Genomic DNA, 26,519 nt, shown 5'->3' on the forward strand with positions numbered 1-26,519 from the left:
AGGCTTTACATAACATTGGGTGTCTCGGATCGCGAAATACGAAGACGTCTTCGAAGAAAGGTCACACTGGGGCGATGAAATCGTGCGACAAATATCGCGCTCAAATAGGTTTAACAATAGTAATTTCTCTATGGTCATGTTTTACGATAAAGGTAAGACCGTCTTGGATGCATTTCTTTCTTTGTTTCACCTTTTATATATACAAAATGTAGTTGTGCGGCCGCTGTGCCTAACAGCATAGAATATAGAGAACTCGAATCGGAACAACTCAATGCAGACCTGTGCAGAAAAGTGTTCGAGGTTAAAATTACGAGCGAAATTGGCGATTCCATATCTATTGCAATCGAATTAATTTTTCTATGGTGCTAAGAAATAATTAATAAACTGCCAAGGTAGACTCGAAAATAGAAAAAACAACGAAACCGAGTCAATAAACGCATGTGTTTGTTTTTGATATAATCACTTTAAGCATCCGTATGAATCCTTCCGGCAACGCATGGCAGCTGGCCGCTACGGCTTAAACATTTTGGTTATATATGCAAAATTATGACGAGGGTAAGACTAAACGATACCAAACACGCATTTTATGATCGCTAGCCCTTATTTACTGAAGTGCCGTGTACAATGGCCATTAGGCGAAAGTGGGCTATTCTAAGCGGTGCCCAACCAGCCAGCCACCAGAACATAGTGCAACGTCGCCACAACCGACCAAACATCTGTTTTCTTAAGATAAACACCTATCTAACAAGTCTGTACCCTAATTGTATCTTTTGTGCCATGCAAAAAGCCAAGCATCGTTGAACTACTATATGAACTTGAGCAGCAATACGACGCAGCTTCTACTCGGCACCATCGTCCGGAAGTTAGTGCAAGGTGATATCGTAACGTTCCCATTCCATGAGCGACTATGGATACCGTACATTGTGCTATTCTAATTTAGGCAACATAATACGCTTATGGTTAACCCCTGTCAATGGGAATAAGACACGATAAACTATTATTATATTTGAACATACCTGTACTTTAAGGATAAGACTAATTAATCGCTCACATTAGTTGTAGTGTTTGGTGAGATTATAAATTATTTTTCCTTTGCGAGGCTCTCGGTGCTGCTCTTGGATCTTGTTACGGTACTGATATCTGATCAACCGCTAATACATGGCTTCAGCATGAAACTTGCGATTACCGTAATCTTTACGTGAAGATCTCCGGCCACAACACAGAAACCCTAAGTTCATTATGGCAATTGAGGCTTTGTGTGGGCGTGGTGATGCGAGTGCGTGTGGAGCAACCATTGCATGCGTAAATGCTGGGTTCAACCATTTACCACACACATTGCCATGAAACCATCTCTGTGTGAGCTTTAGTAACTCCACTGGTGTTGAGCCGAAATAGACGTGAACAGAATGCTATTGTGCTGTCTATTCAGAGGTGAGCGAAGCGCCGAACTAGGAAGCTCTTTCCCAGCCACCTAGAACTTCACTGAAGTGGCGATAAAAGACCGGTTCAAAATCTAGTTCTAAATATGTCTAAGCAATCAGCAGGCAGCAAAATGTCATTTGGTGGAATTTTGTGAGGAAGTCTCTACGGCCGGGTAATAATCATTCCTGTAGAATAGGCAAACTTGGACGTTGACGATTCCGAAGAGCTTATTTTTTTTATTGGTGCATTTTACGGAAAACAAGGTACGGAGTATGGCAAAGTAGAAAAAGAACCTTTATATAACAATAACTAGACCATCAAACAAAGCGAAATCTCTTTAGATGCCTCAAAATGCCTAAATGAAGTTCCTGAAAAGGTTCTCTAGATTGCCTAGCTGCGGAAAGAAAGTCAACCCCTGAGTTCCTCTTTAGGCAGTATTTAGCAAGGAGGCCCCTTTGGTCGGTGGCAAATAAAGGTACATCTTGTTCCTAATGTTCACAATGTCATGTGTCTCTTTGTTTGAAGAGTACAAATAACTTTACTGTTCCTTCTCCATCATGCCTGGACCACTCCTCGACCAGAAATTTACATTTAACTGTCCCATCAACAATATTGCTTACTTCAGGCGTCTTGCATATGCTTTTATAAGAGTTTCTATATTTCAATTGTTATGCATATCTGCGTTGTGAAGAAGAAATGAAGGAATATCATATCTTTCACATCTTGCCAGTAACAAAGTTCAATGCAAGCCTTAATTCAGATGGTGCGAAAGTTCATTTTATTACACACAACATGTACGTCAGCGTCCCTGCATGCATCGAAATCAACAATTATTTTAACCACATGAATTGTACCAGAGTTACAATATATGTGCTCCCTAGAGAATTGTGGCTTACCTAATATAATATCCATGACTGGATATGCCTAACTTTTGGTGGTAGTCCTTCAGACGCACAGAAAAATCTGGCAAAAGAAGAGATCTCTCTCACTCTTTGATTAGGCAACTACATTTCAAAACGCAGTAGTAGGACCATACTCATAATAACGATATTTATAAGGGGATAACCCTCGACTGGTTGTGCTGCCTGTATTTACTCTTATCAAAAGATTCAGTGTCATCCGAAGACTAACTTAGGTAGGTTAGCCTAACGTAGGAATATCCAGCGTACTCCGCATACCTGTGTTTAAAATGCAACCAGTAATGCATGTAAAACTTCAAGAAAATTAGGTATTAGTCGGACAGATGAAAGCGTATCATACGATTTAACAGGTTACTGTTCGTATTTCTCGCTTTACCTTTGATTTAGCGGAGTCACCTAGCGAGAGAAAACATTTGATTCTTTCGGAATAATTGCTTTAATGCATACTCTGCCCGAGAAAAAAGGAAAACATTATTTTAAACATTGTGTCATGCTGCTCTGTATTTCTGATTGCTTTCTAACATGCTTAGCACAAGAGTCGTAAAGGTATCCTAATACAACAAATGTACGTATTACGATAGTTTTCTGTAGGTTTGGGGAAGCAGGCAAAGCGCAAAAGTTATGGAATTGTGCGAGATATATGTTCAAGCACAGAATATTGAGTTACCTGTTTTGACTTGCCACATATTTCAGGCCCAGCGCTTTCCAATCAACAGCAAGGGTGCGTAATAATATTTGATTTTCTATGTAACTGGGGATCGCAATAAATTAATATTGATATGCATATCTCCGTAAAACCATGTTTCTTGTTTAGAGTGCGGCCTTTCCCAACCTCTCGGAAGAGTAATCAACGGGAGCATTACATGGAGGGCTCAAGTGCCATGGCTGGTAAGGAAGAGGAAGGCTGACTTCCTCGTAGTTTAAAACTCAATTATATTGTGAAAAATCAATGTGCTTTTAAAGCAAGCAAAGAAAGTTCTTCGCACTGGTAAACTTCTCGTTGAATGATTAACAATTAAACATTATTTAGCAATCTATATGTTTTTAGTAAGTGATAGAGAATCACCTTTGGAGATTAACATTTACCTACACAGAAATCAGTGAATAAGAACGGCACAATTATTTTTCGCAGCCCACTTCGAAGTATCGTATGGTGTTCCTAAAGACTTTCCTTCAACCCAAGTTGCTTTTTGTCTTGAATGCAGGAAATAAACCAATCAATCAATCAATCAATCAATCAATCAATCAATCAATCAATCAATCAATCAATCAATGAAAAATTACATTCACCGTATACACTACACTGTTATGGTGAAAATCGGGGGCTGTAGAAAAAGCACCTGTGCAGCTTGACTAAGTTCTAGGGACGCGAACTTAAGCAGGCAGAGGAAAATTTTTTCTGTGATTAAGTCATAGAAATATACCAGCAGATAGAGAAGCAATCATGAACTACGATTAAATATGGGCAGTTACAAAAACAATTAAACAGCATGCATATTTCGATATGTCATTACACACTTCAGCAGTTCCCATACAGTTACACAACATGCCAAAGAATCTTTTCTTACTAATGGCTAGAACGTCAACATTTTTTGCTCTAGCTCATGTAGACATGGAGGCGAAATGCAAGAATCCTTCGTGCAGAGTCATTCTATACGGACGAACCTGGTGCAGCGCCGTGAACAGTGCACCTGAAAATAAAACTACGCGAATTGTACGCATATGTGCGAATGGGTCGTGAGCGAACGTGTCTTTGATGTGTACAGAAATTCATTCACTTTCCCATCACCACTCCTACGCACATCAACGCTCCCGCCAAATGCGGAATTGTGTCCCACCTTGCTCAATTAACCTCTTTCTTTGCACTCGGCTGCATTTGGTGACAAGTTTTTCGATATTGTGCCGCCTGGTTCTTCACTTCTCCTAGCTCTCTGCGCACTCTTCTTTGACTGTGTTACAAACTTCAATTCTATCAAAAGGTTCGGCTGCTTTTAATGACAGTTTTGATTCTCGACATTTTGTTGCTGATTTCTCCGTTTATGTTATTTCGTTCCGCTTGTCTATTCGGGCATCCACCCAGTGGCACATGCAGCCACATTTGGGAACGGGCCAATGTTGTTCACAATGATAAATCACATGCCCAGTGGTTGGCCGAATTTGGCCCGTATGCCCAAAGTGCGCCTATAATCGCCAAGAAAGCAGCAGATAGCACCCGGAAAAGAGGAGAAGGGGGTACAGCAAGATTCGTTGTAATTAGTAAATGTTATTCTCACTATGGGTTGTAGTCTAAGTTGCAAAGCGGGGAGACCGCGAAATGCCCAAACACCAGTGGTACGTGAATTGATTCCCGGCTTCGGCGGCGCTATTTTTTCGAGCTGAAATGACAAAGTAGTTTTTTTTTGTAATGCGAGGGTGAGTGTCTCAGGGCATACTGGCGTATGGTATGCCAGCGAATAAGGATCAATAAATGAATGAAAAGTAATTTCGTATTTATTTTTGCGTACGCAGTTAAAAATAAAACACGCACATGACCAATATACAATCGGGGCCTTTCTCTACACCGTATCTAATAGGTGTGATGTTCCTTGTGATAATAAAGAGCAATAATCAGTCACTTAACATCTGTTGGCAATGGTTTTAGTTCTATTGCGCACGTGGAATTCATGTATATAATGTAGGCTCCGCAGCATTTTATGGTTCGTTCTTGAAGTATCTGGAGTAACCAAAGCTTTGTATTTAGTTATTTATCCCTACGAACAAAAAAAAGCATTATTACCACAGTCCCACAACTGTAATTTTCCTACCTATATTGACCGCATGTCTCGACAGTTCACAGTTTAAAGAAGCGGCACATAAATCGAAGATTGCTAAACATTAGGAGATGTAGGCAATTTACGAAATGCACGGAAATAACAAGCATTCGTGCGCTGGTAACTCTCTTTCAAGGCTATAATTCTCGATATCATATTTTGTGCTGTGCAGTTAAATAGTATTTAAATACTGAATAAGAGATTATTATTTGTTTTAGGTTCACATCTTCGCTGTGTCAAGAAAGGGACATGGAACCCCATGTGGTGGAAGCCTTATAACCCGCGACGTGGTTATGACAGCTGCTCACTGCGTGTATAAGTATGTATAAAGCATTCACCTTTTTTATGCTTGATAAAAGAAAGCGCCTCTCCAAGTGAACCTACGTTTTTAGCCCATGCCCGGATATTCTTCAAAAGCTATTTGTCGTAAATTGGTGCTTTTCACACACCCCGTATATAGACAGTACTCTAAAATTACTTACGCGGCAGCGAAAATACATATTAAATAATGCAGCATATTAAACGAATGGAGCCAGTATCGTTCACCTATCTTTCTTCATGGCGGAGGTCACTATATCAAACGTGTTCTGTGGTAGTGAAACTTTTTATAAAATGTAGCACATGTGATATTGGATTTCACATACAAATTGTACCCCTCCGAAAACAGCGTTCGCCAAATAATTACTGCGAAAAATGGGAGAAATGTATAAAAAACGAAATACAAATAAATAAAACCGCGAAGTTACATCTCGCTTTTTTTTAAAGTTTGCTTAATACGCCACCTCTACGCTGTAATTACACAATGGCGAAGCACGTTTCACTACACGTTAACCCTATAGATAATACGAACAATCCAGGTAATTGTCTCACCGCGGAAAAAGAGCCGCCAACTACGAAATAAAGTGTTTTCTCGAAACATGGTTGTAAGGCTTTGTACACAAAAAATACTGGAGAACTTGGCTGCAGCCAAACTGCTATGCGAAAGCACAGGGTGGGAAATAAAATACAGAATAAAATTTACTCTCACTTAGCTATTCTTGATGATTGAAAAACATTGCACACGTTTCATATTCTTCTTTGCGCTTTTTGCGATAGCTGATGACACTTGCAACAGCACTGCTTGTTGGCCTAGTCGGTGCTTGCCAATTATGGTATGTATTCATGCGAATACAACATCAGTCACTCTCATGTAGCCTGCATAAATTCGAGTGAGGACGTCCAAACCATGTCCTCTCCTTTCCTTGTTGTAAAAGTATGTCACGAGAATTCAGTGGAAGGTTGTGGCTTTGTCATGTCGTTGCTCGGACGTTGAATCGTCGAGCAATGTGGCCTGCCCTCGCGTTCTCTACTAGCCCCTCTTGTGCGGCAAAGCATATAATGGTGCGGTGCAATTCTATATGATTGCCCAATATTTTGATAAATTATTGCGGTGCCGGCCCACTTAGAAACAGGCGGCAGGCGTCCTGAATAGCCAAGCCGATGGCTGTAGCCTCGTCCATGTATGCCGACTTGGTTTTGGAGGAGGCCGTTATTATGTAGTTCGGACACGTAGAGATTACGCTGAAGGTGTGTGAGCTGGTTCGACCAGCATCCGTAGAATACACTCCCGTACCCATGCCGAAACCCTTGTGAAGAGTCTTTACCCTTGTTTTGCGTTGTCAAAAATGGTACTTGGGATGCATGCTCTTGGCAATTGGGTCCAGCGCAGTTTGCGATGAAACGTTGAGGACTACCTGTGCGGTTTTCTCTCCGCTATAGTAGGGTCTCAGGGAAAAACCGAACCTCGCCAACACTTTCCTGCCCTGAAATATAGAATAAATCCCTATTTCTGAGAACTTAACGTCACAAATGCATGCTCGCAAAAGTACTGTGAAGACCTAGCCTCTCGTATCTCTCTGTATTACCGCATTTGGAAAGACTAAGGGTTGTTTTCAAGGCTTTTCTCATTATTGTGTTTGCATTTTTATCTGTTCATCCGTCCAAGTATGATATTGCTACACGCGTGTGGCATACAATTGTTGGAACGAGGCGCGTAGGTGCCATCACTCGAGAAAAGAGGAGGAGGAACGAACTGGGTTCGCTCAGTCAGTCTAATAGGTCAGCGCTGCAACCGCTGCTGTAAATATAACCTGTAAATAGTTGCTCGCCTTACTGACGTACTTGCTTCGCGTAACATAGTGGTGGGGGTGGAACATTCCCCGTCCTCACCACGGAGCTCTGAAGCATCCGCACTGTCGTTTTCTCAGCCATGGCTTCCAATGAAACCACACCGTCGCCACCTACACCTGCGGCGCCAAACTCAACGTACGTTACGGTTTCTAGTCTCTGTGATTCTGGGACATTCTCCCCCCAAAATGACGTTGACCTCGACGACTGGCTCAGCATGTATGAGCGTGTTAGACAAAGCCACCACTGGGACCCTAGCACCATGCTTGCCAATGTGATCTTTTATCTGGACGGGACACTGCGTGTCTGGTTTCACAACCATGAGGTCGATCTCTCCAGCTGGGACATTTTCGAAGAGCGGCTTCGCGACATATTTGGCAACTCGTCAGGTCGCCTACAGGCTGCGCGAGAAGAGCTTACCACCCGTGTCCAGTCGTCGAGCGAATCATATGTCTTCTACATACAGGAAGTACTCGTGGTTTGCCGGGATGTCCACGAGCACATGACAGAGGATGACAAGGTCGGCCATATCCTAAAGGACATCGCGGACGACGCCTTCAGTTTTCGCGTCAATAACGACGCTTCTACCGCCGCCGCATCGTCAAAGAATGCCGCCGCTTCGAGGTAGCCAAAAGCCACCACGTCGTCCCAGTTTTCCCGGCTCCCAAACGCCCCTGCCACGTCTTCTTGCTCCAATCTTACCGCCACACGGCCATTTGAAGATAACGTCACACGTATCGTTCGCCGTGAGATTGAAGCGGCGACTACGGCTCCCCTTCATCCACGACCTCCTTACGGTACCTTTGACCAAGTGGCCCCCACTATTTCCGTTATTCAAGCAGTTGTGCGGCAAGAAATTGCAAACCTTGACATCCCTACCGCCTGCTCTGTCTCCTGACCTGATTCGGCACCCATTCCCATGTCCAACACCAGTATTTCGCTCCCAGACCACTCAATCCAGCTGAATGGCGAACCCCAGACGACAAACCGATCTGCTTCCGCTGCCGCCGCATTGATCATGTGTCCCGTAAGTGCCGCACTACCTGGATGCCGCCATACTGGAGCTCATTCCCTGCTCCTCGCCTATACGCCGACGCTCGCCGTTATTCACCTCGCCGTCTGTATCCTACTTCTGATGCCCCTGACAGCCGCTCCTCCGTGCGATCGCCTTCGCCTCAACGTCGTCGCTCCCCGTCACCCCATCCTCGCCGCTTTTCTTCGCCAAACCGACCAACGGAAAACTAGGCCGTGCAACTCTTGGTGGTAGTGCTGCATCACGTTCGTCCTGTCCAAATCCTCTGTTGACGCTCCTCACCAACACGAACTTAATTGAAGTAGACGTAGATTTTGTTCCGTTGACGGCATTAATTGATATTGGAGCCCAAGTCTCCATAATGAGCGCTAACCTATGTCATTGCCTCAAAAATGTTCCTACGCCTGCCATCACTCGAGCCGTACGCGTCGCTAATGGCACTACTGTTGCCGTCAGGGGTATGTGCACTGCTCGCATAGGAATTGTTGGTCACCAAGTTCCAGTCTTGTTCACCATGCTGACCAGTTGCCCTCATCACCTAATATTCGGGCTCGACTTTCTGACGACGCATTCTGCCCTCATCGACTGTTCCACCGGTACGCTGTGCCTCGAGCTTCCTCTTTTTTCAGACGTCCGTCCCGGACAACCGAACGCCCTCTGCACTAGATAATTTGTTCGCTTACCTCCAAAGTCCTAACCTTCGTCGAATTGGCCTCAACATCAACCGTGCCTGGTGAAGACTACGTCGTCGCACCTATTGGTGATGTCCCGGCGCGCGACATCTCTGTGCCACACTCCGTCGTAACCCTTGCCGCTTATTGGATGTGTCTCCTCGCTATCAGTTTTAGCTTGACGAAGCAAGTGTTACCACGCTGGTGGTCACGCTGCGGTCAGTGACAGGCGACCACGTCACTGCTTTTGCAGCCGACGCGTCTCCAGATCCTCCTGGTTACCCGCAGGATGCCTTAAACCGCGACGGCGCATTACGTCCCATGGTCGCTCCGGACCTGACACCTGACCAAGCACTTGCTCGATATGGCATTTTGCTTTCTAACCACGACATATTTGACACTGACAATCGACCACTCGGTCAGACGTCCCTTGTTAAGCCTCGGATAAACCCTGGTGATGCTGTTCCCATTCACCGCCAACCATATTACGTGCTCAAGGCAGAGCGGCAAGTTATTCAGCAGGAAGTAAACAAGATGCTCGCCAGAGGCATTGTTGAGCCCTTGTGGAGTCCTTGGGAATCACCGGTCATGCTCGTCAAAACGAAAGATGACACGTGGCGTTTCTGCGTTGATAACGACCACCTAAACCGAATTACTAAAAAGGACGTTTATCCTTTACCACGAACCGACGACGCTCTTGATTGTCTTCACGGTGCCAAATACTTTTCGTCCATCGACCTTCGGTCTGCTTATTGGCAGATTTCCGCCGATTTCCGTCGGCTGTTCTCCACGAACTTCACGACCTTCCCACTGCCGGTCACCTGGTTGTGTCACCTACCTACGACTGGATCCGCCGACGCTTGTTTTGGCCAGGGCTTGCTCACTCCGTTCGAAGATACGTAGCTGCGTGTGAGAAATGCTATCGACGCAAGACACCGTCGACGCTCCCGGCTGGGCACCTTCAACCACTCGACATTCCCGCGGAACCATTCTTGCGCGTTGGTTTGGACTTACTTGGCTGTTTTCCTCTCTCTACCCCTGCGAATAGGTGGATTGCTGTGGCCACGGATTACGCCACGCGCCATCACCCGAGGGCTTCCTACAAGCTGCGCCACTGATGTCGCCAATTTTCTTCTACGCGACGTGATTTTATTACATGGAGCTCTGCGACAACTTCTCCCAGACCGTGGCCGGACATTCCTATCAAAAGTTATCGTGGACATCCTGCAGTCCTCTGCCACGAGGCACAGGCTATCCACGTCATACCATCCGCCAACAAATAGCCTCAAGGAGCGTCTCAATCGCACCATCACAGTCATGCTCGCGAAATATGTCTCTTCAGGCCACACTGACTTGTACCTCGCTCTACCGTTTGTCACATTTGCTTATAATTCCTCGCGCCACGACACAGCCGGTTATTCCCCATTTTTCTTTCTGTTTAGCGGAGAACTAGCACTGCCCCTCGGCACAACCCGTCCTGTTCACGCGGCACCGACCAGTGAATATGCACTTGACGCCATCGCCCGTTGTGCCCACGCAAGGGAAAATGGCCGCCTTCTGAAATCCCAAGTGAGTCAAAGGCGTTTGTACGATCGGCGACACCGAGACGTGCACTTCCTGCCTGGTTCTTTGGTGCTTCTATGGTCTCCGTCATGTCAGGTCGGCCTGTCAGGAAAACTGCTGTCTCGTTACACAGGCCCATACCGAGTGCTTCGTGCCGTGACTCCCGTCACCTACGAGATCACCCCTGACGGCCCATGTGCTTACCAGTCCAGTGATGTCGTGCACGTTACACGACTGAAGCAGTATCACCCTCCCAGTGACGACATTTAGACGCTCCGGGACGTCGCTTCTGCCTCCGGGGTTTATGCTACACGCGTGTGGTATTTGATTGTTTGAACGAGGCGCGTGGGCGCCATCACTCGAGAAAAGGGAAGGAAGAACCAACTGGGCTCGCGCGGTGAATCTAACCGGTCAGCGCTGCAACCGCTGTTGTAAATATAACCTCTATATACTTGCTCGTCTTAGTGACTCGTCCTTCGCGTAACAATATAGAATGGTGTATGTGATGCGGCTAATTACGAATGCGTTAACCAGGCTGATGGTTACTCACTACGTTGGGCCATTGCGGCTACTTGCCACTCTGCGTATCATTCTGACCGCGTTTTCTGTGACCCCTTTAGTTCTTGTAGGGTAGTACATGTCTCAGTGTTCTACTGCATCAAAATCCCCGATATTCTGAGCTTCTCCACCTTCAGAATCGGTGCCCCTTCGCGAGTCGGAGTTATTAGCACCCGGTCCCTCTTTTTTGTGCATCTCGTATTCACCCGAATAAGTTTCTCAGGCCCGCATGTCCTGTCCGCCGTCCTCCCCTGTTCCACGAATGCATCTAAAGCCTTTTGAAGAGTTTCATGCTTGTCCTCATAGGACTCCTGCTCAGCCCATAAAGTGATTTCATTGGCATGCGTCACACAGCCGAGATTATGGTGTTAATCTCCAGGGCTATCTTTCTTTTACCCCCATTAAATCGCAGTGGAGACGGCGTAGCTCCCTGAGGGCTGCTTCTGTCGGACCTCGTGCAGCCTAGTCCGACTGTGCCCTTGAGGAATGAACACACATAGTTATAAATTCGTGCTCCGCAGTTTACCAGTTCAAGTCCGTCCAATATAGTGTGGTGGAAGATGGTATCGAAGATGTGTTACTGATACCATGGTACATGTGAATATGTTATTTTTTACATATGTTACTCATACATGCAGAACATTTACTGGGGGAAGAGTAGTCGTCTACTACAACACGACTACACGCTATGATGATAAGCACATCGACGTGGAACAGGCAGTGATTCACCGGAAGTACAAGCACTTGGACTCTGGATATAACATCGCGTTATTAAAGGTATGTTTGCATGCCAAACGCATTCCGTATGTAACACGTTTCATAGCGCAATGAATAGCTACCACGGCACTAGGCTAAAAGTAAGGCAGTTGTACCTACTGAAATGCAGTGCAGTGCAAGAATTCTACATGTTTTAATTAGGATAACTATGAAAATTACACAGACACAATTTCTTGTGGATTTCGTAAGAGTAATGCGGAATTTGAGTGGTAAACATACCGAATAATTTTATTGGCATAAGGAAAGTTTTATTAGAGTGTATACAATGAATCATTGTTGCGAAGACGCGGAAACAATATTGAAAGTGTATTTGGTGTGCTCATTATGAAATTATACATGCTCAAGAGCAATGAAATCCTGCGACTTGCAGATGAAGATATATATGCGGCTGCAATATTTGGAACAGTGAGGGTGTTGTACTTATCCTAAACGGCAAGAGGATAATTTTATGGCGGGCGGGATTGGTATTTATATAATAATTTCTCTGTAAGACTGAAACGTTCAAACGGACCTTTTTTAAACAACAAGGCAATTTCCCACATAGATCGTAAAATCACATTATACGGAGCTATAGTACGCACATTTAACACTAATAATACGCAGCCCTGTGGAAGTAGTGGCGTGCGAATAATTTAATATCTAATAAAATCTAATAAAGAAGGACAAAAGATTGCACCTAATTACCATGCAGCATTGCACCTATATATATATATATATATATATATATATATATATATATATATATATATATATATATATATATATATATATATATATATATATTAGGAAACTTCTGTATACTTCATCAACAAAACTTTTTTACGAGATTCCACGTAGTAGAGAATTCTTGAGTTCAATTATAACGTAAATGTTCATGTGTAGTTGCTGATGGCTAGGAACAACCAGAAAAAAGATAATTGACAACTACCGTAAGCCAAAACCTTGACATATTTGTGAATGTTTATTAAGTAGATGCAGAGAAATTATACAGATTTAATATCGAGGCAGACAGAGGAAGTGCGGCACTTCGGCAGTGTTATATACTCAGATATTGTGGATAATGGTCTGACAAAACTTTCTGATTATGTGGCTTATCCTTTGAAGTCTGTAGTATTGATTATATTATGTGTTAAAACAGAAAAACCACTCACTGCTTGGATTCGGCACAGTTTTGTTTTGTTAAACGTTTGACCATTTTGTGAGATCGTAATATCCTTTCCTTTCCAGCTGGCTCGTCCTTTAATGCACTTTGACAGCTTCGTAAGGCCTGTTTGTCTGCCAAAACAAGGTGAACGTACCAAAGCAAGGAAAATGGTAATAGCAGGATTTGGTGATACCGATATGCGTAAGTTCAAACTGAACTCTCTGATGTGATGTGAATATTGCTGGCTTCTAAGACCCAACAAAAGAATGCAAACAAATGCAGGAATCTTCTTGACCTAGCAATAACGGGCGTTCCCGTGCGTGCTTTTTGTTAGACGCATTGAAATTTTGAGCATTTTGCTTTCGCTTCTTCTAGGTAACCATAGCAATGACATACTCAGTAAATATTCTGCAAGCGTCGCAATAATTGCAGTATACTAAATTTGGATCTTTTAGGTAATAAAATGCTTACCAGTCAATTATGAACTTTATGAATTTCTAAGCAAGCAAGGTACACTCATGTAGCAACGTCAAGGAAATGAATTTTTGAACTGCATTCGTGATTGTCTCGCTATGGTGGGCGCAGCTTAATAGGTATCACATGCCACTCGGGGAGACATGGCAATACCGAAGGCTGTGGTGACCGCTGCGGTGGCTTTGAGGTCATTGCTTTGCCTTGTTAAGGGTGAGATCACGTGATAATATTATTGCCATGGTGGTGGTACTTCCATAGGGGCCAAATTCAAAAACAGTCATGTGTCATGAGTGGGGTCCACGGTAAAAATCTCAAGCTGATGCAAATTATAGGGGAATCTCTCAATATGGGGTGCTTCTAAACAAATTATATTTTGGCTCGTAAAACCTCGTACTTTATTTTTTCATTCCATATCGTGCTACCACTCCACAAAAGTGTCACCAGTTATCACAAAGAACCGTAACCACTACTGAACATTTGGCGGGATATTACACCTGAGAACTTGCAGACAATTTTAAAATTGTTCTTTCTACTCTGCAATACCTGCAGAACCTCTGGGTTTGCGAGTGGTTGTGTGTGCGACGCACTCTGCAAAGTACTTCCCAAGCTGTTGCGAAAGTTCGCGATTTTACCTAGTGAAATTCATTTTAGCAGACGCCAACTACATTTACTGCCAGCAGTTATTACAAAGAAGTTGTATACGCCTAGGTGAAACGCCCATGGTCCGAGTCATAAACACTGTAATTAGCGACTTACGAAGCACACATGCGGAACGTAGCTCAGAAAGGCTTTGATGAAACCGATAAATTAACACAATGAACCACTGATTGCACCCCTCCATGATAGTGATCTTGCGAAACCACGTGTGCGGGATTTGAAATAATCACTGTGATAAACCCAAGCCAAACGCGTGCGAACCCTCATTAATAAATGCGGATGTAACGAATAAATGAGAACGAGTTTAATGAACCGTCGGAAGTAACCCAGCGATAAACACCTGGGCCAGACATTTCGGCTTTGCTGGTTTACCATCTGTACAGGGTGCATAGGCTGTGTTTTGTTTTACATTTCCCAAGTTTAAACCGGAAACTTTTTGCCGCCATATCAAGTGACCAAATAAATGAAGCGAATGCTTCAGTAAAATGAGTTCTTGGGTGAGTTGGTCACATATTGCAGGCATAACAGCAGCGCCAAAAACACACACACACAAAAGAAAGGAATACTGACAGATTGGCAGTGACAGCGATTGTCCGTATCTTCCCTGTCTGTATTTTTGGCGCTGATGTTATGCCTGCAAGAAGCAAATGCATACGTTGGCTGTTAGGTAGCTCTATTTTTTTCTCATAACAAATCTGTAATAATAATTTATTTCGAACAGATTTCAATAATTGTTTATTTCAAAATGTTTCGTAAACCTTCTCCTTGGGCATGCAGGTGGAATTTACTAAACGTGGTTTTTGGGCACTTGATGAGACATATCAAGAGAAAGACCAGTTTTGTGTGCGTGCGCGCGCGCTTGTGTGCGTGCGTGTGTGCGTGTGTGTCTCCTTCTGTATGTCCCATCTAGCGCCACAAAACCATGTTTATGAATATAATTTTTGCAACACATCTTTTGTGTTCTAGCTTGTTTTCTGCAAGCTTGAGTTTCTGCGATTCGACTGAAATGATGTCTTCATTTCTTTCCGTAATATTAAAGAATTTGTTTTGCCTATAATATTCCATTGTGGAAGTAACTTATGCTCTCCTCATAATTGCAGCTTTTATGCTGTACGAAAAACTGTTGGGATGTAGGTGTGACAAATCATACATGTGGAGATAAGCACGCTACGTAAAACAAATAAAATGCGACCACTGAAAAGACATATACGCCACTATGCCACACGTAGAAGTACCAGCTCTACGCGTTTATATAGCCATTCTCTTAACGGCATGTCTCGCCCTCACTGCAGCTAAAGCTTGTTCAGGCACTAAATACCTATTTGACTCGCACATACGAGTTCTATCTGGCTACGCTTACATGGCTGGTGAAGCTGCACGTAAAGGTAAATTGGAAATTGTAATGTGACGTTATGTTATTTCGCTCACAGCGTCAATGACAAGTTTGACACTTCAAAGTTACGTTAAAATAAAGAAATCTGCTTCGTAGCATAAAGCTCAAAAAAGTGATTTTCTAAAGGAACATCATGTCTTTTGGTTCTCCTTTTTGTGAAATTTTCTCTAATGTTATGAGAAATCTTTTTCCTTTCGTCACAGTTCATCGAATTTATTTTTTACACTGAAGAGTAATAACTACATGTTAGCCTCTCCTAACCTACAGCGATTTGCTGCGTTACCGAGCCTGCGATTTAAAAGCGCAATGGGTTTGTTTCTGTGAGAGAACGCCTCACCTTCGTGTCATTTGCAATCATCCGGCAAGAAAGTGTAGGCGTATCGGCATCTCTGATTGGGAAAATAACGTTCTGCAACTTGTATTTTCTACAAGGCTGAACACTCCCAGAAACTTGCGTGGCTGCATCTATTCAGCAGAGGAAAACGCCATATTAACCATTGAATCACAGACTGTATTCCTGGCTGCGATAAGAGGCACGACGCTTAGCCTTCCAATCAAGTTTGTGGAGCGCAATGATTTGTACTTACAAAGGCGTTATTCTGTGATAGATGGCGATTTATACATTCTTTTTATTCCCGAAGCACTCATATGGAAGCACGAGGCGCATTTACGCCGTCGCTGTTGGCGTCGGCGTAGTCGTGCAGCCCAGCTATCGCCAGATGAAGCCACGTGTACTGTACAGGATTAGCGCGCTTCGGAAGACGCGAAGAGCGTTGCATAAGAGCACTCCGCTGCACCTAATACTGGGGTCTGCTCGAGAGGTTCTGTTTGAGCTGGGGCAGCGTGTCGGCTACGACCGCTGGCATTATTCGCGTTGTGCGCATAGACAGTGGCGTTCCTGATGAGCCGCTGGGTGCACACCTCAACGTAGTGAACATCAAGCTAAATTTGTCTAATTCTCTTCGCGCGCTATAGGTGTTCCCTACTGGCACGCTCCTAATCACGTCAGCGCTTTCAGAAGCCTTCGGTGCAACGCTCAAATTTGACAACGCCTATAACCATGGAGGAAAAAAAGATATAGTAGGGGCATTACGTCACGCAGGAAGTCTCAGCAAGCGAACGCATCGTGAAACACGTATCGTCCCAACACGTGGCCTCTCGCATCGAGATCGCGGAGCAAGAACCGAGATTTGCTGAGACTTTGGGTCCCCAGTAACTATGCCAGTAGTTTTTATTTGGTGCGCCCTGGTCAGCTGCCCTGCCCTGGCTCCACCTGCAGAGCAAGAACATTAGAACCAACCACGCCACTGACGTGCCATCACGTGTTGGGCGACAACGGGCAAGCACATTTCGGCTTCAATGAAGTTGTGGTACGCTCCCGCCTCTCTTTTCCTTCATCCATGCCTATAGCTTTGAAAGCTCCGCACTCGGCGTAAGCGCGTGAACGCACTTGTGCCACTGTACGCGCGTTCGTCGTCATCGTCTTCTACAGCTGACTCTGATGATGCGGCTCATCATGCCAGCGTCCCCGTACTGCCGCTACCTCTGCGAAGGCGCTGATGGCAGTGTTCCGTTCCAGTAGCAGTCGGTGCTGTGATTTCGGCCTAGAATTCATTGCCTCAATATATCTTGACATGAAAACACGTATACAGCTGCGATCAGATTTCGCATTAGGGAGTATCGTAATCGTGGGAAATTTTTAAAGCGAGACTTTCTATGCCTCTTCCCTCGACTTTCCGGGCACTGCTCAGGCTGAGATGGCCGTGCTGCGCCCGCCATTGGTTTCCTTGCAACACCACTAGGTGGCGCTCGCCTCCTGGTCTTACGAAATCAGGAAATAAACAATATATGTTAACTCAAAGGGAAGCTCATTACTTTTCGAAGCGAGATCGGGTTGCCTTAGAACACGCACCTATAAAGCGAGATATAAGAAGGAAGAAAAAGCATGTGCTTGCTGCGGTAAAGCTAGGGAAACTATGGAGCGTGTTTTATTATAATGTGAAGACGTCAACCCAGTGGTGTATTTAGGCACCACTGGCCTCCTTGAAGCCCACGGGCATTAGTAAGGGGCGATTGGAGGATTTGGGAAGAAAAGTAGGGAAGCGACAAAAAACGGAGACGTACAAGGCACTGCAGCAAAGGTCTTGAACTGGTAGAACGTAATGTGGTATTTCACGCCTGACATATAGCATGGCACTTCAGTTCGGAAATGTCGGAATGCTTTGGTTTCCATGTGCGCCATAACCAGCAATTGATGTGGAACTTGGAAGACCAGCCTCCGACAGGGTCAATATTGGCACAGGCATGGTGGGTAAGAAAAGCGACAGTTCAGGTAAATGGCACGCAAGACCCGCACAGTTCCATTGCATAATAAGTGGCACCTTTGGGCGGGATGGTGAACATTGTGTCCTTACCGCATCCATATTGCTAGGTGCTTTAAGTAGAGGCAGAGCTCACAATCACTGACTCGAGAGCCAGGACTAGTTCGCGCATGTCTTTCATCGAGCTGGCCAGCATCTTCTCTATGTGTGATCGCAAGGCCTTGAAGAGAGCACGTAGCACCTGTTGACTGTCCTCCTGTGGTGTTTTTTCATCGCAACACGATTGGGGTCGCTGCATTGCCGACACATAACTTCGCTGTTCCGGCTGATTCGCTGATTCGACGTTACACAAGGAAACTAAGAAGAGATCAATGGGCAACATTTTGTGCAAGCCTATCCGTCTCCACGTGAGTTCCAAGGATATGGTGGGTCGTTAATAACTTTGCTGGAAACTTTCGACCAAACAAGCCATTTGAAGCCCTAGCATTGAAGTTAGGCAAGACGCTCGCTTGTCTTGCGAATGTCTTTGTTGAAATATACTTTTCCGGCAGGTCAGCCGGCACAACCAACCCGCCTCCACCGCTATCATCGTCTCTGATGGATGCTCCTTTCACACTCAGACAGTTGCAACTAGCTATGAGCAGCCTCCGACGTCGCTCTGCGGTGGGACCTGACCTTATCAGTAATCAGATGCTGACTAAGCTACCGGTGGAAAGACGACATGATTTGCTGGCATTTTTAACGAAGTGTGGGCCAGTGGGCATATCCCACATTTATGGAAGGTAGCATGGGTGGTACCGTTTCTGAAGCCTGGAAAGAATCCTGCTGCTCTGGACTCATACAGAGCGGTATCGCTGACCTCCTTTGCAGCGAAGCTTATGGAGAAGCTGGCGTGCACAAGACTCACTTGGTATGTCGAGGAGGGTCGAAAACTACCATCGTGTATGGCTGGGTTTCGGCAGCGTCTAAGCGCTCAGGACAATGTGCTGGACCTGCTAAGCCACTTAGAACATTGCAGTGCCGATGGCTTGTCGACACTTGCTGTTTCCATGGATGTTTCCAAGGCTTACGACTACGTGTCTCAAAGAGCCATCATCAGCCAGTTAGAAGTTATAGGCGTCACGGGTCATTTCTTGCACTTCATACAGACGTTCCTCAACGATCGTCGCATCAGAGTTCGTCTTGGCGACACTTTGAGCGATGAAATACGTATATTTTGCGGCGTGCCACAGGGGAGTGTTTTATCTCCCTTATTATTTAACATTGCCATGAGTAGCCTCCCAAGAGTACTAAACCATCGAACACCAGTAAAGACATTTATATAAGCTGATGATAGCTGCATATATCCGGCTACCAGCATCACCGCCTCAGCACGAACAGCCCAGGAAGCAGTAAAAGCCATTCAGGGCTACTTGGCAACGATTGGATTATCACTATCAGCAGCGAAATCGTCATTCGTACTATTTTCTGGAGTGAAAAGAAAATCTACACGCTTGACGCCGAATTTGAACGGCTACCAGATTCGACAAGTCACCAACGTCCGATTTCTTGGCGTTACCTTAGACCACAGGCTACTCTGGCGCCGCGGTGTTGACGACGTTGTGGCGTCATCGTCGCACAGGCTATATGTGCTCAAGCGAGTCGCTGCCATACGCTGGGGCAGCCACCCGACGTCGATGCTAGGGCTGCATACAGCGTTGGTTACCACTCGGATCCTGCATCAGCTACCTCTGATGTCACCTTCAGACAGCCAATACGAGCGCTTAGAAGCCATCCACAGAAAAAGTATCCGACTTTACTTTGGAGCCCCGCAGCCAGCGTCAAACAAGAAAGTGCTCTACGAAGCTGAGTCTCTACCCTCTGCGACTTCAGGCTTCCGAGGCTCTCATGATCCAGCTACTACAATTAACTCTACGCCCGGCAAAGCCCTGTTACGACGTACAGGTAACATGCCGTGCTTACATTTTTATGCAGCACTGAACACGCTTCGCGTATTAGTATTGCGTTGCTCGAGACAGAGGGAAAGGGTAGAACCACCCTGGACATTCGAGGACATTACATGCAACTTAAGTGTACCACGATTGCAGTCAAAGAGCTGCATTCCATCGGCAAGAGCCAAGTCATTAGTCCTGGAACATCTGTACACGACTTACCCGAATCACCTACAAGTATACACAGATGACTCTGTCAAGGCAGACGAAGACCGTTGCGCAGCTGCATTCTATATTCCCTCTCTAATAAATACGTAGTCTGGCCGTCTGGAGTGTACAGCCGCGTCGACAGTTGTGGAAGGCGTAGCAATAGCGTCTGCTCTGCGCAAACTTAAGACTTTGCCTGCGCAGAATGTGGTTGTCCTTACCGACTCAAAGGCCGCGTTACAAAAAGTATGCCATGGTCTGCCATTCCTCAAGTTCCCACGCAAATCACTAACCATCGTTGAAGAACTCAACAACCAAGGCTTCACAGTAAAGTTTCAGGGGATTCCCTCCCACATTGGTATCTCTGGAAACGAAAAAGGTGATGCGCTTGCATACGCAGAGCTCTATCATCCTCCCAAAGTCAAGGCTCCAAAGAGTAATCAAGTGAAAAAATCTGACATTTGAAAGCACTTTACGTCGCTTTGGGTTCCACCGCATACGGCCTGCCTAACCAAGAGATTGCACCGATGGGAAGCCTCTTTTTATATCGAATAAGGACAGGATCTGCTAATACACCGGCCTGGTTATTTAAGACGGGGTGAATCAATTTTCCGAACTGTACAGCATGCAACGAGACAGGAGACATTGAGCACTTTTTGTGGTCCTGCCAGAAATTCCAAGATGAGAGGGACGCTCTCCTAAAGAATCTGCAAAAAAAAGGACCTTCCGCATGCGTGCCGGCAACACCTTATATTTACCGAGTGATCAGTTATAGCCCGCAAAGAAACTTTACGTCTCCTTATCGAATTCTTAAAAGAGACTGGTTTGATGGACATATGGTGAAACCCTTCAGCGGTATTGTGCGAGACGCTCGGGCGGAGCAATTACCGGCCATGATCGCCAGGCCAAACCCGCCTGTTGCTACAATTCACCACCACCACGGAGACGTACAAAAGCAGAGTTCGCAATAGGGCATCAGAAAATTTGGGTGTGGTAGTTCATAGTGTTTCCTTTTTCTTTTTGATTGTTTAACCTAGATAGGACATTAGGCAGCATAATAGCAAGAGCTTGGTGGCGCAACCCACCGCCCCGTTCCAAAGGGGGCGCTCATAACATACATCTATCCGTCCATACTAGGGAGCCTACATGCAAGCTTTTGCATGTAGGCTCCCTAGGTGTTGTCGCGCGCGCTGCTGGGTTTCTTGCAGCACTATCAGATGGCACTCGCCTCCGCGCATACCGAGCGGCGCAGTCGCGGCAGCGTTTCACATTTTGTGCATGCGGCACACGCTGTGACTGCTTTCCTATGAGACAAAAATGCAGGTACTGGGCTGTGGAGGTCGCGTGCTGGGATACCATAGTGTAAACATTACATTCGGCCATAGCCTGAAAAGAGCGCTTTGAGATGGAGCCTGAACAGCATGCTGGCCACGTATGCAGAAAAGTACGTTAACACGCGCCAGAAAAATTACTCCAAAGCGTCAACTCATCATCGAGGACACCCAGGCCTCAAAGAAGCGTCTTCTCTACGCAGCGAAACGTGGTTCAGACTGCGAATGACTGCGAATGTATGTATGCAATGTATACATACTATTACAATAAATGATTGATTTATGTACAGCCCCATCTTTCAATTAAAGTTTAACACTTCTGCCGCAATTCGATGTTCTATGCGAGGCAATGATAATGCTGAACCGTCTGAGAGTTTATCAGCAATGATGCAAAACAGCACCTCAAGCAAACACGCCTCCCTGCATGTTCAGTGGACTACGAAGACAAACATCAGTGGTGCACGCAAGGCAATGTTGGCGTTTACCGCCAACTCACCACACTCGTATTGGACTAAACGCCGAAGAAATTACACATTCGCCGCTAACATTCACCACCTGTTATCGTCAATCGCAGCGAGCACCGCAGAAAGCTTCACTTTCATCGATTACTACAGTGCGTGGTATCCGCATATTTTTGTAATGAGCTCGCAAATCTCCCCCAGACATTGCGTACCAAATGGGAAACTAGTATTTCTATATGTACTATGCACGTTTTTCTTTCGCGAAAAAAAAAAGGAGATTGCTATATAAGAGGCCAAAGGGTATGTAGTTTATATATGTAAGACAACTCTTTGTGGTCATTTTTAAGTATCAGACTATATTGAACGAGACCGTTCCTTTCTAATGCACGCTTTTCTTTATTTGGTTCTTTTTTTCAGACCATGGGCCGCCGGATCGAATATTCTACTACAGGGCGAATGTTTTATCGGACTCTAGTTGTGCCCATGCCATTTCTAAGCAATGGTGGACTATTTCGCCAAGGGTTCGAAAACTGTTCATGTGCAGCAAGAACAGCCGCGAAACGGCGTACCAGGTGTGCCATCAGTCATATGCTTTGTTGCTATATTTTTGATAGCGATGGTTGTAAAGCCGCCTAAGTTTTTGTATGCTATATTTCTCCACATCAACAAGAGTCATCGCCTTTGCGGTCATTTTTATTATTATTGCACGCCAAGTGCGTGTGTGCATACGAACTCGGACAACCTTCTACAAATTTGAGAATTTGATAGGGAACAGCAGAGTTGTCTAGTACAAAGAAGGCAAGCCGTACTTCGCGCCCAAGATGCCGTGTCAATACATGGTTAAACAGCATACACTTGACGCCAGAATGTCTTTTTTTTCCTGGAACAATAGGAGTAACGCAGTGCATCAGCCAACGCAGACTTGGTTGATCAGTGTGATAAGACTCAAGGGGACATGCATTCTTTGCCACAAAGAGTAGGACTTGAGGCTTAGCGAAATTCACTCTCTATATGATTGGGCATTGTTGAAGAGTAAAATTATAAATGCGCAAAACCTGAAAGGCGGAAGATGTAAAGCTCTGATATCTAAAAAAAAAAGAAACAAATGTTGCAAAAAGGAAGCACAGAAACGTGTTCACGGTTCTGCCAAGCTACAGGTCGGGGCAGTAATATTGCGTTCTAAGGTAATGTAGTTTCAGTCAACTTTTTTTGTCGGCAAAAACATATCCTCTTTTTGACTCATGCTCTAGAAGCTGCAAAGGAACAGCTTGAGGAGGCCTATGTTTTTATCCGCTAAAATATACTCGCTAGGAAAACTCTTAACCTTTCGCAGCCATGTGCTTTTTTGCGTTCTTCTGATAAATTTCACAGGATGATCGCTCCAGTTTTGGAAGACGTTTGCGAGCCTAATACGTACTCTTATAATGAACGTTAATGGCCACACGCTGATGCTATTATTGTCTCGATTTCCTTTTTTTGTGTATGGTGAATGTGGTTGAGCCATCCAAAGGTGGACTTCCTATTTAAGGCCACCGCTGCAAGCGCCACGACAAGGTCTATGTACGATTTCGTTTAGAGACAAGCATATGGCTTTCAAATTTTCCATAGCCTCACTGCAGTGTCTACCAGTAAGGTGGTCAGTGTCGTGTCACGGGACGTATTTGCGAAAGTAGCGAGCGAAGGCGCATGCACGCGGAGCGTACTCCTCCGTCTGCGTGTTATGCAATTCAACCGAAGATAGCCGCTGCTGCTTACCAGCTTTTCTGTTGTTTGGATCCGCATGGTTGAACCACTGCTTGCGCACAAGGCCCACGGGGGACGACAGATAGGCACAGCAGTGGTAAGATACAGTGCGCATGCTCAGACGAACTTGAGATTGTTTCTTCTTGCCCGCAAAGGCAAAAAGCACCAGGGGGTATTTGATGCTGAATGAAGTAGCTTAGCAGTAACGACACCTTGAGGAGAAAGCCAGCCCCCATAAGCCTACCCTCGCCACTTATGCAGGTGTGTTCTATGAGAAGTCGATGATTGTCACGTTTATCGATGCTTCCGTGAAAATATCGAAATCATTGATAGCTCTGTGCTGGTTCAGTGAAATAGTTTTCAATGAACTGATGCAAAGGAAAAATAGAGAAATAAATACACGTTCACTGACCACCTGACACAAAACTGTGACACGTTTTGTCCCTCTTGTGTATGATGGTCGCAAAGTGAAACGTTGATCGCAGTTCGAGGCGTTTATATACTATCGAGAACAACTCTAGGGAGAAGCACTGATTCAATATTTGGCACAAAGGGGCACTCTTCACAAAAAATAGCTCAGCGTGTTCAGGGAATAACGACAACTTCGACGCCCCCGATACGCACCACGCAATTGGTACAGAGTGTGCTTACTACGCATGCTGGTCTCTCACAACGCGGTTGTTGACCCTGATTGTTAATCATGTATAATTGTAGAGCTGATGTTAAGCAACTACTTCTGAGTAGCTACAACAGGTTATTATAATTTTAGGCGTCCGGATCGTTGTGAAGCTCTGAGATGTTGCCATGATAGATGAACAAAAAGAGCAGCTTGTGTCATATTCCAAAACACCTTAAATATTTCTTAATTTATTCCATTAAAATAAAGGCGAATGGTACGTAGCCTAAAAGCGTGCAGACTATCAGTTTATTTGACACTGTATCTGTTTATTTGACACTGACACTGATGCTTTAATATAACGTGGCGGTGGCTCAGAGATCTCCACCTAAAGTGCAATTCCTGCGGGAACTCTGCTGCTAAGGACGCCTTGATTAAAATCGAGTGAGCACGTTGCAACGGTGAATTTTCTATAAAATATAGTTGGTGCTTACAGCAATATAGTTAGCATAATACTGTAGAGAACCTAAATTTCTGTGGCCGTTTTCGATTAGCAGAACAATATTCACGGCCTACGTAGTAGTCTTGGCATTTGCACGTTAGCAAGCCTACGTTGAATATACTGAACAAAATATACGATCTTTGAGACCCGTTTTAGTGTAACTTGCTATTGGTCCCATAAAGCTGATGTCAATAGTAAAATAAGCAAAATTTAGTCACATTTCTTTGACGGATTTTGAATATGAACTCGCAAAAAAATTATGTCGTTACCAATTGGGAGGACGGAACGAAAGCTTGGTTTTCCTGAGAATTGATCTCTACTTGATGAATATAATCCTGTTATTCCATACCATTTTCATTACTCACGTAAACAATCGTCAGACATAAACACTTCTAGAGGAATATAACAAATCGCATGCGCAAAGACAAAGAGCGCCTATTTCAGTCGGTCATTAGCATGACATGCCCTGTTATTCAAACGGCAGCAGATAGAATTATAAATGCAGTACACTTTCGTCAGAGTTGGCACTGGTGTGTTCCGCATGTCATGTTTTACAAAGTCAGGCAAAGGACCGCACCTTCTGCTTAACCAAACGCATGAACATATCCATTTTCGCTGTGACTGAGCAGGCGCGCTTGTTACTTCAAATACATCTTTATAGGTTCGAATTAACAGCATGCAAATTAAAAAAGGTAGTGAAGGTATGCACTGATATTTTTGCTTTTCAGAGACACTAACTTGCGCCACCAACGCATTAGGCGCCTACTATTCACCGTGGTCGCTTTATGAAGCGATTGCGACTAAATTGGCAATGCTATTGACGTATATTAGTGATAACCGAGGCACCCAAGATTAAATAAAGCCGGTGGTGCTAGGTTTAAAGATATTCAAGCTTCACCATTATGATGAACCTTTTATTCCTTGTTGCTCACAAATTTCGTCCACCAGGTTCAACGAATTGACACTAAATAGAAAATGTGATTCACTATGTGCCTTGAACTCTACCATTGTGCTCATTGAGAGCTAAGTGCTCCACTGCAACGCACCTCCATACTTCAACTGACGTCCGAAAGATTTTCCCCGGCGTGATAGCCTGAAGCCTCGCCTAATGTACTTGACAATTTTCAGGCACTCAACATTATTAAAAAATTCCACAGCCGGTTCGCAGTAAAAACTCGGAACCACTATTGGAGAACCATGGAAAGCTTTACGTTGTAGCATCTTGTAAATGTTGATTTCGGTTCTTTCATTGTGTGCACTCTCAGCATTTGCTATCATGTATTTTGGTCTTCTCAAACTATTTTGCACTTTTGTATGTTTCTATGTAAAATACTCTTCGCTCATAGATTTTTTACTTTTTGTAGGGTGACTCTGGAGACCCTGTGACGACGTACGTTGGGGGGAAGTCTGTTCAATACGGAATCGTGACTTTCGGACAGAAGAAGAATCGCGGTCTGGCACCTGTTGTACATACGCGGGTTTCTATGTTTATTAAATGGATCAATAAGGTGCTCCAGAAACTAGACTAATAGAAGAGCTTCCACTTAGCCTCAAAATCATGGGACGCCTCAAATTTTCTTGAAATTGGCGCATGAATAAAGAAGCGGAGCAGAATAAGTTGCCTTTTTGTGTCAAGAAATAATCAAGTGGCGTGAAAGTGATAGTTTCCGTCTTACTAATTCATTTTGTTTTATCTCATATTCAGTGTACTAAAATGTCCTACTCAAAGTAGCAGCTAAAGAAACAAATAACATGCGACAAATTTAACCTTGCTGCGTTGAAAAAATGTTGCAGAATATCAGAATATTTATGTCAATAC

At 44.7% G+C, this 26,519-nt stretch overlaps 1 protein-coding gene across 1 annotated transcript; it reads left to right on the plus strand.

Annotated features, from left to right (window-relative positions):
- LOC126543153 (mast cell protease 4-like) lies at nt 1–26,317 on the plus strand. The gene is made up of 8 exons (XM_050190290.3): nt 1–152; nt 3,036–3,063; nt 3,157–3,230; nt 5,371–5,471; nt 11,782–11,920; nt 13,148–13,265; nt 22,257–22,411; nt 26,065–26,317. Exons 1-8 carry the CDS (start codon nt 75–77, stop codon nt 26,227–26,229), a joined length of 858 nt encoding a protein of 285 aa, XP_050046247.1. The 5' UTR covers nt 1–74; the 3' UTR covers nt 26,230–26,317.
- The last annotated feature ends 202 nt before the right edge of the window (nt 26,318–26,519 follow it).

Source organism: Dermacentor andersoni, chromosome 10 (genome assembly GCF_023375885.2).
Source record: "Dermacentor andersoni chromosome 10, qqDerAnde1_hic_scaffold, whole genome shotgun sequence".
NCBI lineage: Eukaryota > Metazoa > Arthropoda > Arachnida > Ixodida > Ixodidae > Dermacentor > Dermacentor andersoni.

Excerpts from the sequence above, each read along its gene's own strand:
- LOC126543153 (XM_050190290.3), top strand. The coding sequence starts at position 75 with ATGAAATCGTGCGACAAATATCGCGCTCAAATAGGTTTAACAATAGTA. Across the intron at positions 153-3,035 it reads GGTCATGTTTTACGATAAAG|GCCCAGCGCTTTCCAATCAA; the intron begins GTAAGACCGTCT and ends CACATATTTCAG. Across the intron at positions 13,266-22,256 it reads ATTTGGTGATACCGATATGC|ACCATGGGCCGCCGGATCGA; the intron begins GTAAGTTCAAAC and ends TCTTTTTTTCAG.